We start from the raw sequence: 18,092 nt of genomic DNA on the forward strand, positions 1-18,092 counted from the left end.
ACAGAACTCTTCTAGCTCAGAGGCACTCTTAGTTATCCCTGCACGGACTCTAGGTTTGATGTCTTTTCACAGATTTTTAATTTTGTTCAACTCTGGGGACTGTGAAGGCCATTCCAAAATGGTTATCTTTCTTTCCTGCAAGTATGTTATGGCTGATTTTGCAATGGTGGAGTCAGATCATTGTCCTGTTGAAACATCTAACTTCTTTTCCAATTCAATTTCTTCAGTGACTGAGGGACATCTAGAGCAGTGGTTCTCAACCTTCCTAATGCCGCAACCCTTTAATACAGTTCTTCATGTTGTGGTGACTCCCAACCATAAAATTGTTTTATGTTGTCTGTATTTTTTTTGAAAATATGGGTTTTCCGATGGTCTTAGGCAACCCCTGTGAAAGGGTCGTTCGACCCCCAAAGGGGTCCCGACCCACAGGTTGAGAACCTCTGATCTAGAGTGCATTGATATTTAATTGAATCCATTCTTCCTTTCACACACAATATTTCCTGTGTCATTGGCTCCCACACAACCATAAGCCATAACAGAGCCATCCCCATATAATACTAATGTGTTATTTCCTTCAAATGCACTGCTCTTTTTCCTGAAATGGGTCTTCTGTTATCATACCCTGAACTATACAGTTTTTGATCCAACTATTTTGTTTCAAAACGTTTCAGATTTATCAAGGCTTTTTTAAAAAAAATCTTTAGCCCAGGATTGAATGGGGTTGGTTGGCATCTAAGTCAAGTAAACAAATAAATGTTTATTCTCATAATTATGGTTAAGAGAAAAAAAATTACCTTCTGGAAACTCTCCCATGCAGTTTATTGCTGTATTTGTGCTGTACACAAATACAGACCCAGTGCCAGCTAAATTTTTCAAAAAGTCATTTGCACCTTGCTTTTTAGATCTGACCAGTTTGGGGACAATTCTGGCAGAAATCTTTTTTGTCTTCCAAATCTTGCCTTAATTTCAACAGTTCCAACATTTCCCATCAGTGTTTCTATTAGAAGTGCTAGCTGGAAGGACTCAAGAGTTGTTGTTTTTTTTGTAAGAGTAATTATCTTCATTTTCAAATGTTCTGGTAGCTCTTGGGGTTTATGTGGTTGTTGAAAGTGAGCAAAATAAAATCCATAACTTAAGGGTAGAAAGGTCAAGATATTTTTTTCCTAAGAAAGTGTCTTCACCTGGCTAATTATAGGCCTAACAAATCAATCAGTATTTTGAGCCTTGTATGAGATCTAGTGAAAACTCTCTAGTGGAGAAGCAGATAGTTGTGAGATTTGAAAGCATCTGAGAACAGCAAGATCAGCTGCTATCATCTTCCAGCATTATCAGAATTTATCCAAGTTATGCACTTAAGCAACAATGTCAAAAATATGACTCATTAAGTCATCTAGTAAGTGTGATTTGGAGTTTTTTTTTAATTAGGTTGCACAATATTTGACTCTGTAATATTGTTGTATTGAGGTATAGTGAGTGGCTGAAAATATGACTTTAGATGGAATTCTGAGGATCACATTGCTTCTCTGTGCATCTGAGAAATTTTATAATGAATAAAATTCACTAAAGAATTAAAATGCTTGAAATCAATTACTATTTCTTTCACCTCAAAATTATTTTTTACTCATGATGTTGCTAGTGTTGGTCTCTCTCTCTCTCTCTCTCTCTCTCTCTCTCTCTCTCTGTGTGTGTGTGTGTGTGTGTGTTTCATGTGTGTGCATGCATGCGTGCATATGGACCTGCTTAAAATGTACAAGCAATCTGTGCAGTTGTGTTCTGTAAGGATTTGACCATTTTCTCCATGATATCAGGCAGCACAACTGTTGTGGAGATATTCCCTAATACACTGTGACAAATTACTGCACTCTTTCCCATTCTAGTACCCTCCGCATTTGTTGGGTTCAGAACTGTCAAAACCCCCATTGAGCATTATAACTGAGTATTTTATAACTGAGAGCATCAGACTGGGAAAGACTTATCCTGAATGAGGCACAATGGCATTCCAAATATTGAAAGACATATCATTGCTTACTTGAATACATGGTCCTGGGAAGCATTTTTTGGATTTCTAACTTTTCATCTCTCTCTTCTGATTTTTAGTATACATCAAGCTCTTCTGGAGGAGAAAGTTCTTGTGAAGAAGGGAGAATGAGGAGACCAACCCAACTTAGACCTTTCCATTCACGGAATGTTGTTGATCCAGACTTCCCAATTCTTCATTTATCAAATGACCCAGATTATTCTTCCAGCAGCGAACAGTCATGTGACACTGTCATTTATGTTGGCCCCAATGGGACAGCTCTTTCTGATAAGGAGTTGACTGATAACGAAGGCCCCCCTGATTTTGTCCCTATAGTTCCTGCTCTTCAGAAAACTAAAAATGAAGGCAAGTTGGAAGAAATGAACGAGACAGCCCCTGAAAGAGATTGCTTGAAGTGCAATACATTTGCAGAACTCCAAGAGCGGTTAGACTGCATTGATGGTAGTGAAGAGACAGACAGATTTCTTTTTGAAGAACTACCAGTTCAGTTTAACTCAGACCCAGTGACTAAATGTCCTTTATCAGGCCAAGAGGCAGAGCACCGTAGTGCATCAGAGCCAAGCAGGGAAGATGACTTGGTGGTCTGCCAGGAACTTGATAACGATGCCAAGGAAAATTTAAATGCTACAGCTAGCAAAATCCAGGGAGGTCACTCCCCTGTTCATAGTAGGATGCTTAATGAGATTTCCTCTCCTCAGAACCATTGGAATGTTACAGGCAGTCCTAGTAGTCAGTTTAATAGTTCTCAGCAACCCCACTGCACAGATCTGCAAAGCAGCCGAGAAAGCCTTAATAGCTGTGGCTTCATAGAAAGCAAGCCACGGCCAATGGGATCACCACGGCTTGGTATTGCAAGTCTTTCAAAGGCCTCTGATTACAAACCACCAGCTTCTCCTTCTCAGAGGTGCAAAGTTTATACTCAGAAAGGGGTATTGCCCAACCCAGCACCGCCACCATCATCGTTAAGCAAAGATTCGGGCATGGTATCCAGTGAATCTCTGATGCAATCCGAAATCCGCACCCCTCCCATTGGAATGAGTCCTCAGCTCTTGAAAAAGTCACTTTCTTCTGGCAACATTGATTACAGAGAGATGATTGACAATGTAGAGCAGCAACAAGAATATCTTTCTCCAGAGTCAAAGCAGGAGATTTTGAGTACAACTATGGTCACAGTGCAGCAGCCATTAGAACTTAATGGGGAGGATGAGCTGGTATTTACCCTAGTTGAAGAACTGACCATTAGTGGAGTTTTGGAAAACGGGCGGCCAACAAGTATCATCAGTTTTAACAGTGATTGTTCTGTACAAGCATTGGCTTCCGGGTCTAGACCAGTTAGCATTATCAGCAGTATTAGTGAAGATCTTGAGTGCTACTCCAGCACAGCTCCCATTTCTGAAGTAAGCATTACCCAGTTCCTGCCTCTTCCAAAAATGGGGCCGGTGGACAAAGCCGAAGAAGCTGAAAGTAGACGTTCCTCTATTAGCTCATGGCTGAGTGAAATGAGTACTGGGAGTGATGGTGAACAGTCATGCCACAGTTTCATAGCACAGGCATGCTATGGTCATGGAGAAGCAATGGCAGAAGCTCCTCCTTCCGAACTTGCAAAAGCAATTCAAAATAATGGTGCAGTTTGCATCAATGACAAGCAGAATCGTTGCACTGAGGATATGTTTGTGTTGCCAGACGGGGTTGACAGAAATATTAATAAATTATCTCCCATCAGAAGCTGTAAAATATCAGCCATGGAAAAGACTACCGTCACAATCTCAAACACTACAAGCGTAAGCAGTTGTGAAGAATTCATTCCAATGAAGACTAACATTACAATATTCCCTTGTATTGCTGTTAATTCTTTTAAAGCCCAGGAAAGTAGTGAGGCCATATCAGCAGTAGCATCATCAGCCAGAACTTCCTATCCTCATGAGGGAAAAGAATCCAGTGCAAGAAAAGACCTAAAATTTGATGATCCTTGGCTAAAGAGGGAAGATAGTGTAAAAAATGAATATGGTCTCAAGGCTGAAACAGTACCTGGGCAAAATAAGAAACAGAATTCTGCCGACAGGTTCAGTACCAGCAGCGGAGAGATTTCGAGTTCCCCAGGAACTGAAAACCCAAGGAGGGTTGTAGATGAATGTGAAGTGGGACTGTCGGGTTCTGCAACCCACAGCCCCCTTCATTCTACTGAGAGTTTGAAAAATGGCAGCCTTAGCAGAGGATTCCAGAAGACCAACAAGTTGGAGGAACTGGATGTGGTTTCCCATCATTACATAGAGGAGAGTGGTAGCCTGAGCTCTTCTGTGTCATCCCAAACATCGAAAGCAAGCTTAGAAAGGAAGGTAGCGTCTCCCAAGCATGGTGTTCTTACCCGCCCCAAAGGAACACCACCATTACCTCCTGTGAGGAAATCTAGCCTTGACCAGAAGAATAGAGCCAGTCCACAGCACAGTGCTTGTAGCAGTAGTACCAGCAGCCCTCCCAACCAACTGCCGTCTTTTCTGACTAGCTTTCCTGATGAACTGAATGGGAAACAAAAGAGTTCCAGTATGGAGAGTGGGAACAATAGCAGTAGTAAATTATTTAGTGCAAAACTGGAACAGTTGGCTAGCAGAACCAATTCCCTTGGAAGGTCCAATGGGAGTCATTATGAATGCCTGTCCTTGGAAAGGGCAGAAAGTTTATCCTCTGTCAGCTCCAAGATGAACACTGGGAAAGACACCACCATGCCCCGAGCCAGCAGAAGCCTCAACCGCAATGCAATGTCCTCCCCAACAAACTCTGGCTTTTCCCAATCTGCAGGAGCTTCACCAAAAGCCAGTCAATCAAAGATCTCGGCTGTGAGCAAGCTTCTTTTGGCAAGTCCAAAGGCTCGAAGCCTGGCTGCGTCCACTACCAAAACCCTTAGCTTTTCAACCAAGTCCCTTCCTCAGTCTGTGGGACAAAGTTCAAGCTTGCCTCCAAATGGAAAGAACATGTCCTGGTCAACTCAGTCTCTTAGCAGGAACCGAGGCTCTGGTCTTTCTTCCAAATTGCCCCTCAGAGCTGTTAATGGGAGGATTTCAGAACTGCTGCAAGGAAACGCTGGCACCCGAGGAATGCAGCTGTGCAGGAACTCAGACACAGACGAACGCAGCAGTGCTCATGGGGACAAGAAACCCCCTGTTCACCTGCTCCCTTCACCATACAGCAAGATCACACCTCCTAGGAAGCCTCATCGCTGCAGCAGTGGCCACGGAAGTGACAACAGCAGTGTCCTGAGTGGGGAGCTTCCTCCAGCCATGGGGAAAACAGCTCTGTTCTACCACAGTGGAGGAAGCAGTGGATATGAGAGCATGATCAGAGACAGTGAAGCCACAGGAAGCACTTCATCCGCACAAGACTCTATGAGTGAGAACAGCAGCTCCATCAGTGGCAGGTGCCGAAGCCTCAAAAACTCCAAAAAACGTTCAAATACAGGTATGTCCCCGGTGGGTGTCTTGAGAAAAGCTCTGCAAATAGCAAGTTGAGCTTCCAAGTAAGTTAGACTTGCACCACATGGCAAAGTAAGCATTCAACAATTGAGGGGAGGGGAAGGTGGTAATTAATTATGCTTAATGGTGGCAGTGCACAAAATCAGAATATGAATATATATCTATCCTGTATTATAAATGTAGAACTCGGATGCTGCATTCTGACACTTTGAAATGGAGGATGCCAGGAAACGCAGTGTATTTTCCTGAAATTAATTCACTAAATTAATCAAGAGATTTTATATGGCCGCCTGCCTCACAGAAGTGGCTCTGGGTAGCATACAAAGATTTGAAAAACCCAGCAATTAAAAAACAATAATCCATGATGCCCTGAGGTAAATGATGAATTCCAGTCCTAAAATCCCATCCATAACACTGTTGCCTAACTGGCCTTAATGCTTAGGAAACAGGCAGGTTCCAAAGCTTACAAAATGCTAATAGGCCACCCAGATTTCGAACCACCCAGATCAGGACCACCCAGGACCTTGGGTGAATGCATTTCAAGAAGGCAAGGGTCTCTTCTGAGGGGGAGGATTTTCCTTCTTGGAAGACTCCGTGTTATCTGAGGAAGATCAAAACATTGTCTACTGAAACAACTGTTGCCAATCTTGTGCCTTTCAGATATGCTGAGACAGCAGCTCCGATCATTTCTAATCATAGAATAGAATAGAATAGAATAGAATAATAGAATAGAATAGAATAGAATGCCATGCAATGCAATGCAATGCAATGCAATACCAGAGTTGGAATGGACTTTTGAGGTCTTCTAGTCCAACCCCCTGCCTAGGCAGGAAACCCTACACCCCTTCAGACAAATGGCTATCCAACATCTTCTTAAAAACCTCCAGTGTTGGAGCAGTCACAACTTCTGGAGGCAAGTTGTTGCACTGATTAATTGTTCTAACTGTCAGGAAGTTTCTCCTCAGTTTTAAGTTGCTTTGCTCCTTGATTAGTTTCGATTCATTGCTTCTTGTTCTACCTTCAGGTGCTTTGGAGAACAGCTTGACTGTTCCCTCTTCTTTGTGGCAATCCCTGAGATATTGGAACATTGCTATCATGTCTCCCTTAGTCCTTCTTTTCATTAAATTAGACATACCCAGTTCCTGCAACCGTTCCTCATATGTTTTAGTCTCCAGTCCCCTAATCATCTTTGTTGCTCTTCTCTGCACTCTTTCCAGAGTCTCCACATCTTTTCTACATTGTGGCAACCAAAACTGAATGCAGTATTCCAAGTGTGACCTTACCAAGGCATTATAAAGTGGTATTAACACTTCACGTGATCTTGATTCTATCCCTCTATTTAGTGCTGACTAGGAATTATGGGACTATTGTCATAACATATCTCAAGAGCACAAGTTAAAGAATCTTTCAAAGTATCCTTGACTTTCAGTAAATGAAATTCAAATGAAATGTCTTTCATAGTGACCCAAGGAAATCGGGCGGTTTTATTTGAGTGATAGCAAAATGAAAGATCTGTATACTTTTATGTTTAATGGTGACTTTTTATATGTGACTGAGAGGTCAAATGTTTTAATAGACTGTCAAGCTCTCAAGAAATAATCACTTGATTTTCTGCAAAGGTCTTCATTACTAGTAGAAAAATGCAGCTGTATGTTAAAAGCCTATCAAAGGGATGCTTCCATGCAATATATCCCTAGTGCAGTTAAAGGGTAGTTACTTTGAGGTTCTTCTGCTTTCTCTTCCCTGGAGTCAAGAATCTCCTGCAATGGCCCTTGCTTTTTCTCTTAACTGTCTTGATGCCTCTGATTTCCAAAGACATTCCATCACATAAACCCCATATCCCTTTTGTTCATTGTACAATTTCTAAGAGCATCCTAAGACTGTTTTCCCCTCACCATCTGCCCATACATTATTATGATGGTGATTCAGACTGGTCTTTCATTCTTAATAAAGAAGGGTAAAGAAGAAGTAAATGTTTCCTAGGATGGCTGTCAAGTGAATAAAAGTACCCAATTCTTTCGTCTCTAAATAACTTTAATTTTCTTCTTGGCAAGATATTTCAGAAGTGATTTGCCATAATCTTCTTTCTAGGATTGACAGAAAGTGACTGGCCCAAGTTCACCCAACTGCCTTTGTGACCGAAGGCAGAATTAGAACTCATGGTTCCCTGGTTTTTAGCCTAGTGCCTTAATTATTACACCAAACTGACTCATATACCATTGAATTATTCCCAGAGAAACCAAATCACATCCAGCAATGATCCATTGGTCAATATCTACCAAACCACTTGAAATCTGCTTGAATAAATTGATGAAACTAGGTAAATCTTGATCTATCTAAACCTATTTCTAAGAGCAAACTTAGCAATAGATCAATCAACAATGAGACTGATTTAAAGGTAAACTGCATATATAGAGACTCCACTCCAAATCAGGCTTTGGGGAGGGAGAAATTAATTATTCCGTTGTGGTTCAAATTCAGATCAAACGGAGGGAATTTTGCATGTAAAATATAATTCTGTATTTTACATTTGACATATAAAATATAATTCTGCACATGGGCAAATGTGTGGGCTTTTTAAAATGAAGAATTGGCATTGTGCAATACATTGAAAGAGCCCATTTCTACCATTAGCTTCCTGTTGGCAAACAGTCCTAAACACAAAACAAGGCTCCCTGTAGATTATTTTATAGAGGCTTCAGTCAGAGAAGATATTTCGTGCTTGTTCCTATATTCTGCCAATAGCATGTTGTAGGCAGCTAAAGGTTTAAACTTCTCTGCAATCCCTAGAAATTCCCACCAGAACAAAACTTGGTTTCATTCATAGTTCAGCATATTGGTTGAGATCCATAAATTCTCAAAATACATACAGTATCTTAAAATACATGCAGTTCAGTTAATTCCCTTTCAAAGAAAGCACTATCATTCAGAATATGGAAGGGGAGTGAGAAATGTGTCCTTTTCATCTTCAGCAGGAGGAAAGACCTTTTCTGTATTGAATCTCAGCTGTATCACCTTCCTCCAGAAAATGGTTTTCAAGCCACCTTTGATAGGAGAGACATAAAATGCATATCCGCCATTGGCACCATTTGTAATTGCTTCCTAGTAGGAAAAAGTGAGGTGAGGCTGTGATTCAGTCTGAGTAGTCTTCCATGCTGCAGTTGCATTATCATCTGCAAGAAACTGCCATTCAACAAGGAGAGTTTACTACATTAGCAAACAAAGATGCATATTGCAATGTAGAATAATTGTGCCCTTGTGGAAGAAGTCCATGGGGGAGGGTAAAATCAATGCCACCCGTAGAGTACAGTGGTGGATTCCTACAGTTTCGGACTGTTTTGGCCAAACCGGTAGTGGTTTAGTGGCCTGGGTCACTGGAACTGGCAGTGACCCAGGCCTGCCATGCCCCCGAATTGGTTCTCCAGGCAGCGCCATAGGTGCCGCCATTTTGTTTTTCAGATCTGCACATTTGCAGAACAATTTTAATTGCACTGCGCATGTGTGTGCAGCACACACACGAGCGAACCAGCAGTAATGCTTGCCAGAACCTACCCCTGGTAGAGTAGCTTACTAGTTTCCCATGATATAGAAGATAGCAGTCTAGAATGTAAATGAATAGGTTCCTGAACAAAAGTAGGCTGGATAGAAAATTCAGTTCCAGATTTCTACCAATAATTCTACTGCTAAAACAAAAAAAGGCTAGTCATCCCATGTTAATGTCGCAATCCTCTGCTCTCCTTGTTGTTAGATTCTCAACCAAAAACAAGGCATTCGGTGTCAACCCATGGTGACATTGGAGGTATTTCTCTTGCTTGACATACACCAATTACATGTTTGTTAGAAGGGTATAATAAGCGTTTGTCAAAAATGGTTTAGGTCTAGCAAACCTTGGCAATAATGCAGGAATTTGGATGGGTTGACCCTTGAGGTTCCTTGCAGCAGACTCCCTGGGAATTACTTGCCCTATTACCCTGGTAGAGTTTGCATCTATTGATCTTCAGCATAATGTGTAAAGTTCATCTCGATTGAATTGTGCAAAGAAAGCTATGTGCAATGGGCGAGTAAGATTAAACCTGAATATTGAGTTAGAAGGTAGCTGTTTAGACCAGTCTTTTGAATTCTCTGTACTGGTTTCCAATTTACAGATAACAAGTTGTATTTAATTGTATTAAATACTGGAAAAAAATTAGGACAAAGGCTCTTTACCCCCTCCCTGAAACGGGCTTATGAATTGATACAATCTATTGCTTCCCAGCATATTTTCTTTGTATTTTTCCCCTACAGTAAATAGCGTAGATGGTGAAAGCACATTCTTTTTTATGTCAACAGATTTATGAGATAATAAAAACAAAAAATGACTGCAGAACTGACCAAGATTAAGTTGAGCTGCAAAGGGTGGGGGAGGGCGCTCTGCTTACACTGAATTTGGATGAAAAGTGTAGTACAGTACTTTAGTTTTTCCCCTTTTCAAGAGTGATCTCCTTCTCTTGATTTGTATCAATGTATAAAAGGAGGGGGTTTTTTTTAAATCAGGAAGCACAGCATTTCCATTTGGATACTATTTTGACCTGTGCTTGATAAGAGCACTGGAACCTACCTGATTTCCTGTCATGAATACTCATTGCCATAATGAATATGATGGGGTAAATATGTTCATTTCAGGTCAGGTGACCTTGTCTGGTTTATTTATGAATATTATTAACAGAAATACTAGCTGTAGGGCATGATCAATATGAATCGACATCAGTTCCCACTAAAAAAGGCCACAAAGACTTTTTAAGCAAATCATGAACACCGTTAAATTTTACCATTACTTTTTGAAGCTCCATCAGTTTGTGCAAACAATTACTCTTGTCTCACTGCCTCCACAAAATTTTCCTTTTTTTGTAAGTGCATTATTCAATACCTGAGATCCTTTGAGAAGTGATAAAAAAGTAGCGGGTAAGTGGCAAAGTGATCTAGGGACTAAAGGATGATTACCTACAGTACTTAGGAGAACTTTGTAATATTGAGAGGAGCTATGTACTCACTCTGACTTTGGAAAAATCAAAATATCCACTACTGTGAGCATTCTGGGGGTGGGGAAGAGATGATAATGGAAGATAGACGTGACTTCACTGCTCCTTTATAATACTGGAGGAAATGTGGTGAAGCTATAGTGTTATTGCAGCAATGCAAAACTGAAATATAATATTTTTTAAAAAAAGATTTGTGGGAAGTGAAACAAAGTGATTGTATTAAACCATCTACAGGCTTCTCTGCTTCTACACAAAATATGTCTGCTGATCAAAGAGTGATAAGTGTGTACGTGTTGAGGGGTGGGGGAAGAACCTGCTTCCTGATCCTAGAGCTAAATTGCAGAAAATGTTGGAGAAAAAAGCAAAGTAACCAGCATAGGGGGGAATCTGTATTTTGATGTTATATTACCACATTTCAACACATATATATCCAAAGTACTCTTGAATCTAAACTGATATAAACATAAGCCTTTTTACAAAAAGTTCACTTGCTTATTACGCATATCCTGTTTTCAGTTATGTCATTGTTAGACATAAAATTTTGGAGAAAAAAGTGGTAAAATCATAATTGAAGTAAACCTGCAATTAAGCTTTTCATATGCATTCAAGGTATCACTCAAGTTCTTAAACAATCTTCACAAATGCTTTGGGTTTTTCCAATGTGTTATTTATTGGGTTCCAATTCCCATCCCTTAAGATGTTTCCAACCCTTTGCAAGCTCCTGAACATGGAGTAAATATCATTTGAAACAGCTTTCAAAAACTATGCAGAAATTTCATTATCTCCTCCCTCTCATAGATACTCTTTTCTTTTTATAAATCATATCCATTTTACAGGCAGATCAAATAACTTGGTTTGCCTGAATAATATATTTTTATTGATGATAAAACTAATTTAGTGCAAGGCAGTTCAGAAAAGAGGTGTGCTTGGTATTTTAAGACATGGATATTTATGTCCAGTCCAGAGAACAGCTTATTACAGAAAGAGAACACACCATAGAATCTTTCAGGCTGCCTGCTTGTTGGTTGGTTGTTTCATGGGGATGATTAGCCAGTGAAATTGAGAAATTCAAAATTGTTCAGAGCTATATTAGCTCAACATCATTGCTATATAAGCTCACAAAAGTTTATATGGATGTCTGTTTTCAGAGAGAATCCAATTCTTGAGTTTTCCAGGTTTTGAGTAGTATGGTTAAACATGACCTCTTTTATTGTTGTTTTTAACAAATCTTAACAAAAGTGTGTTCATGGAGAGACTGATTCAAGCTTAAATGGGTTTGAAATGTAAAGGAGGGTGCAGGAATGCAATTAGGTTATACTGTGTGCCCTTCTGGTTGCCAGCCATGTTTTCTCTTTGAGCAAAACTTTAACTTTCCTGCCTATACTGCATGCTGTGACTATTAAACACACTTAGTCCATATAGCATACTGGGCAGGGGAGAATGGGAATGACGTATTCAACTAAGCACATTTAGCAATTTAAACTTATTTCAAAAATCTAAGCGGGTTGTACACGGTTAGTCTTTGGATGGGAAAATCCAAGACTGATGACTAGACTGAGAAGTTGCCAAGTATGGTTTGAGAGAAGATGGCACTCTCTCATCTTCCAAAGTGCTAAACCCAACAGAGACGGCTGTGTACGGTCTCCTCATAAGGAGCAACTGACTGGAACAGTTGTGGGCAGTCTCAGTTTCCTTCCTTATCCAGAGAGGAATTATAAAGAATTGATTCACTCGTCAGCTCTGCTTGTAATGACTTAAAATTTTCAGCTATGCTCTCTGAAAATCAGGTTTATTAGTTAGTTATTTAAGAGGAGATACTTTATTTTTTTAAAAAACAAATAAAATAAATATGAGTTTTCCCCTTTGTTCTTTTTTTTAATAGCTTATTTCACAGGTTTGTGATATTGGATGACAGAAAAGCAATAATACAATATGTTCAAAAACTCAAGTATCCATAATATAGGAAGTATTTTCTCTTCTGAGATTTTCAGAATTGAATCTGGAAAATTTCTAACCTAGAATTAATAAGTTGCAATCCAAAAGATCTGTAAGGTAATAAAGAAATATGTCATACAAGTCCCCAAGTCCTTGACAGATGATGCAAAAATACAAATGTTTAACCAATCAAGTGTATAATTTCTTCTCAGCTCAAAAAAATAATATTGAATCTCTCCTGTTTTAAGATGAATCAGAAAGCAAAAGAATGATGATTGGCTTTGCACTGGACAACATGTGTTATTTGGTTTTAAAACCAAGATCCTCTTGAACCAAACAGCATCAAGCATAATTGCTTTTTAGTTTCTTCATCACAACTGATGACAATGGCAGTTGAGGTGGTAATTCATAATACAGGGGATAGGTTTACATTTCTAGTGAAGTTCATAGTATAGAAGGCCTTGATACATCTGTGAGCTTAGGGAGCTTTTTAAATCTGAAGGCTGAACAGGATGTAGAGATGGTAAAATGAGATTCAAAACGTCTGTGCTTGGAGGGTAGGATGTTATGTTCCCTCCCTCCCTCCCCCCTCTCTCTATCTCCCCTCCTTCCCCCCAGCTTTGAAAAGATGAACCCTTTTTACAAACTCAACTATATCATGTTTTTCATAAACACAGTCAGGTTTTAACAGAGGAAGTAACAATGGAGTAATGTGGTGGAAAGTTCCATGGGACATACCTTAGTTGAATTGGCCAGTGCTTGACCATTTACAAACAAAATCTGATGACTTAGCTTGCTTGGATTTACTTAAAGGAATATAATTGTATGTCAGAATTGCTTCATCTTTTGGAAGAGAAGGAAAAAAAAGAATAGTATTGATTCATTGAAAGGAAAACATTTAGCATGCTTGGGCCAATCATCAGCTGAAACTAATTTCTGGATACATAAACATCAGACAGCTGGCAGAGCAATCACGAGTTGAAATCCAGCCTCACTAAAGTGAAATGTTTGGGGAAAAGAATCGCCACTGGGAGGTTGGAGTACTGGGCACTGCCTGCTGTTACCACCGCCTTCTCTGGGACTTCTCCCAAATTACTTGTCAATCTGCCATGTTCAGTGAGGAGCTGCCTCCTGACAGTAAAGCTCATTTGCAGGCCTTAAAATTAATGAAGGTAGGCAGAGCAGTTGCAAGAGAGATGCGCCTGGCTGAATGGACTTACTGGCACAACTAAAAAATTGCTCTTGGCAAATCGACTGAAATTAAAATGTTGATTGTTTTTGATGATTCTTTGGGTTTTACTCAGAGTTCAACCCAGTGAAAGGACCAATGTTATTACTGAAACTCAAACCATATATTTATGCTATGCTAAGTACTTCCATAATAAAGGAACGATATGTATCAATATATCTTTGATTCATCAAAAAAATAGCCATCCTTATTCAAATACATGTTTATTTTCTACTCTTTCTATATTATTGTACCCATTAGATGTTGCTACACTGGCTGAACCATAGACTCAGCCATATTGTATCAGGTTCAAGACAGTGGCCATCCTTTTTCTACTGGTATTTCAATAACTCATGAAGTCACAGGAGAAAAACTGGAATAAAGTTCTAACACTGCTTGAAGACAGCAGCTCTGTCCTACCTGGCCATATTTCCTGCATGCAGAAGGCATGAAACATAGAGTGTTCCTGACAACAGTATGGCATCAGGTTGCCCCTGTCTTCTTCTGGGATATATTTGAAGAGCTCTTGGTGAGAGGTCTTTCCAACAAGCTTGGAATTCCCTTGAGTCTCCTATTCAAGTACTGACTGTTGCCCCATGCTTAAGCTTTCCAAGATAAGCCATGCACTTATCCAGAGGATAAATGTATCATTTGCTGGACACCTAGGAATTTAAAATCCCTATTCGAAGTGAAAATATATTGACACTTTGAAACAAATATTCAACAATTTTTTTTGTCATTTTTGTCATTTTATTAAGATTTATAGGCCGCCCTTCTCCCTGAGGGGACTCAGGGCGGCTTACAATCACAGGGAAGGGAGTGCAGTACCAAAAAACAAACAATAAGTGACCAAAATAAAATAATAAAACACAACTTGCATTCCACAGTCAACACTCGGGCGGGTAAATTGGGAACCTATCCCCAGGCCTGCTGGGAGAGCCAGATCTTAAGGGCTGCGCGGAAGGTCTGGATGGTGGTGAGGGTACGAATCTCAACGGGGAGATCGTTCCACAGGGTCGGAGCTGCAACAGAAAAGGCTCTCCTCCGTGTAGTCGCCAGTCAACATTGACTGGCGGATGGGATTCGGAGGAGGCCCAGTCTGTGCGATCTAATCGGTCGAAGGGAGGTAATCGGCAGAAGGCGGTCTCTCAAGTACCCAGATCCACTACCATGGAGTGCTTTAAAGGTGGTCATCAGTACCCTGAAGCGCACCCGGAGATTGACAGGTAGCCAGTGCAGCTCGCGGAGGATAGGTGTAATGTGGGCGAACCGCGGTGCGCCCACTATCACTCGCGCGGCTGCATTCTGGACTAACTGCAGTCGCCGGATGCACTTCAAGAGTAACCCCATGTAGAGCCCATTTAATGTAATACAACTATAAGCATTTCAAAGCTGCTACACTCTTTGTAGAAGAATTATGTACAGGGTGGGTAAAAATACAAGAGTTAGGAGTAACTTGAACTTTCTGTTTTTCATTACATGTCATTTTGTCCTAAGAGAAAAATATGTATTTCTGAATTCTTTAATTTTTTAATATGAAAATGCACACATACTATATTAGATTTGCTATACAGGATTTCTGAATGGTATGGAAAGATTCAAATTGTAAAACTTCTGCACCAGTGTGATTTAACTCTGTTCCTCTTCTCCTTTTACTACATGATATTTAATCCACATAACAGGCCTCTAGTTATGGTCCTACAGCTGCATTGCAACTATTACATTATTTATTGTTACATTTCTTTTCTGGCTAGACTTTGACCAAAAGAGATCACCTAAAGGAATTACTTGATCCTCTCAGAAACAGGTGGTAGAAATTACAGTCAATCAAGTTAGGCCACTAAATGAAATTTCCTCATGGGCAATTTGGCCATTGGAGCTATATAACTTTGGAAGCTGAAAACAAACAGGCCTCTTTTTATATTGTTAGAGTCGCAATAGGAGAACTGTCTGGTGTGGCTCATATTATCTTATGAATAGACACACTGATGGGTGAGAACCTTCTCAAATCTCCTGATGTTCCAGGAGTATATGTATAGCATGTATATCAATGTATAACAATACATTACAGCCTTTGCAAACCTTACCATCTCACTTTATATATTCTTCAGAATCATTTGGTGTAGTAAAGGTAGTGTAGTTTTATCCCAGCTGAGCCTCTTTATACATACCGTATGTCTTCAACTGGACACTTCTTGAACTATGCAGAAAATCTATTTTTGTATTGCTGTGAATTTCTGTGAACTCTGATTCTGAATTACTGTGGAGTACTAATATTAATGATCCATCTTAAGCAAAATAGATAAACTGTGAGAGTTTTGTCTACTTAGAAGTACGCCCTACTGAGTTTAAAAGGGCTTAGTTCCTTTTAATCCTTTCTAAGCAGAGGAACTCTAAAGCAGCAGATTTTCCTTAAGTCTCACTGTATTCATAGTGTCTAACTAATCAGCTTGTTAACCACTGCTTACTTAAAATGGATTGAGTTTCAGATCGCTATCTCTGTAAGAAGTAGGGAATTGTTACTCATTGCTTTCAGCTACACTAATAAATATTTGCAAATGTGGTTCAAAAGGTGGAATCCAAATATATGTACATAGGATTCTGCTCAACCGAGTTCACAAAGGTAAATGACCGGCTTTGAAGAAAATAGAACAGAGTTAGTTTTATTACGGCTGTTAAAAATCTGAAATGAATGATGAAGCAGAATAAACAGGCTGTAGCTCCTTCCCTCTACTTAACTGCCTTTCTATCTATTGTTCTCTTCTGGAGAAAATGTTTATTTTAATTCAGTTTGAGGAGTTTTTCCATTTGTAGCAGAAAATGCACGTAACTCCTCTCCATAAAAAGCAAAAGACCCTGACAAGAACCAGAATTTCTATTGTTATATTTTATCTGCTGTTTTCCCAAGTATTCTTCTAAATTGTCTATAGAAGGGGTGTCAAACCTGCGGCCCACGGGCTGGATGCGTCACATGCTGGCCATGTCCACCCCCATTTTAGCAAAGGGAGGGGAGTCACATTACGTCATGTGACAAAAATGTGACACCAAGTTTAACAATCCTGGTCCATAACATAATATGAGTACACAGCATTGGGAGCCTGAGTACATACATGCAGGGTTAACAAACGGATTTAGTCAATTGATTTCAAATAAGGTTTTTTTCAACCTTATATGTTAAATTGTCATAAACCCATGCTTAAATTTAGTGAGCATATTTCTGAAACGCACCTAAATTATTTTGAATTAAAAATAATATGTACTTAGAGTGTTCTTTTTCAGTGGTATAAGAGTAATTTTTAACAACCAGTGGATATAATTTAAAGTCTGATTCAGAGTCTCCTGGCCAAATTATCTTAATCTCTCTTCAGACTGTGACTGCAATAGCCTTCGGCTAGAGGTAAAAGGCATCTATAATTTTTTTCTCCCTTTCACTATGTTAAGCTGGAAAAGCAAATACAGCTCCCCTGCCACTTGCCCTAAGAGAAGGAGACTAACTGCTCTCCTTCCTTTCCTTTTCTGTGTTGCCTACAACATTGAAAAGTAGATTTTTCTCAATTCATGCTGTACCTGAAACTTTTTGTATCATAATGCCCTTCTCAAAACAGCAGTGTACGTTTGAAGCAAACTTTTTTCCCTTTTGATATGCTGCTGGTATGATCTACAAACTGGGAGGCTAAAATTGTAATCATAACGTCACTGGTTTTCAAAACTATTCTGGTGTAGCATTATACCTGCCCTTGAATTTCATTTTGTCATGGTCCAAACAAACTCAAACTCATTTGTGTGTTCCTTATCTGAGAAAGCCTGATTTCTCTGTGAAGCATGATAGGCTTCCAAAAGTGGAAAAAATCAGTTTCAAATATGCAGAATCATTACTCCATGCAGTGGTGTATTAACCATTAAGCAGACTAAGCATATGCTTAGGGTACCAGGCCCAAAGGGGGCACCACAAAGTTGAGAAGAAGAAAAAAACAAGATTTGTACAGTATGTACAAAGGAAGGGGACACCAAGATTTGTCAGCGCTTAGGGTACCAGTGAGCCTTAATCTGCCATTGACTCCATGTACGATAATCTTTGAAGATTTCAGTTGTATTAGGGGCACTAACTCATCCATCATCATAATAGATCAAACCTTCTTAAGATGATCATTGTTAGATTTTATTTGGTCTTTCTTTGAATTTTGAATTGGTAAAATTCAGGGTGTTACTAATTTCCCCCATTTTTTATTTTTTCCATTTATTAACAAGAATAAATACTAACATTGGAATATGTATTATTTTATTGGGGTTGTTACTTCCAACTTTCCAATTTTTTAAAGTATATTTGGCACCAAAAACTTTAGTGAGGACTTTTAGATAAATCATTTAAATCTATTACATTGGAGAAGATTTACACTGTAATCCTG

At 39.5% G+C, this 18,092-nt stretch overlaps 1 protein-coding gene across 1 annotated transcript in view; it reads left to right on the top strand.

Moving 5' to 3' along the window:
- KIF26B (kinesin family member 26B) overlaps positions 1-18,092 on the top strand; it is a 330,120-nt gene that overhangs the window by 304,488 nt on the left and 7,540 nt on the right. The window contains exon 12 of the mRNA XM_032214888.1: positions 2,098-5,491. Coding sequence (XP_032070779.1) covers positions 2,098-5,491 — 3,394 coding nt within the window. The remainder of the gene's footprint in view (positions 1-2,097; positions 5,492-18,092) is intronic.

The sequence above is a fragment of the Thamnophis elegans genome, chromosome 4 (genome assembly GCF_009769535.1).
Source record: "Thamnophis elegans isolate rThaEle1 chromosome 4, rThaEle1.pri, whole genome shotgun sequence".
NCBI lineage: Eukaryota > Metazoa > Chordata > Lepidosauria > Squamata > Colubridae > Thamnophis > Thamnophis elegans.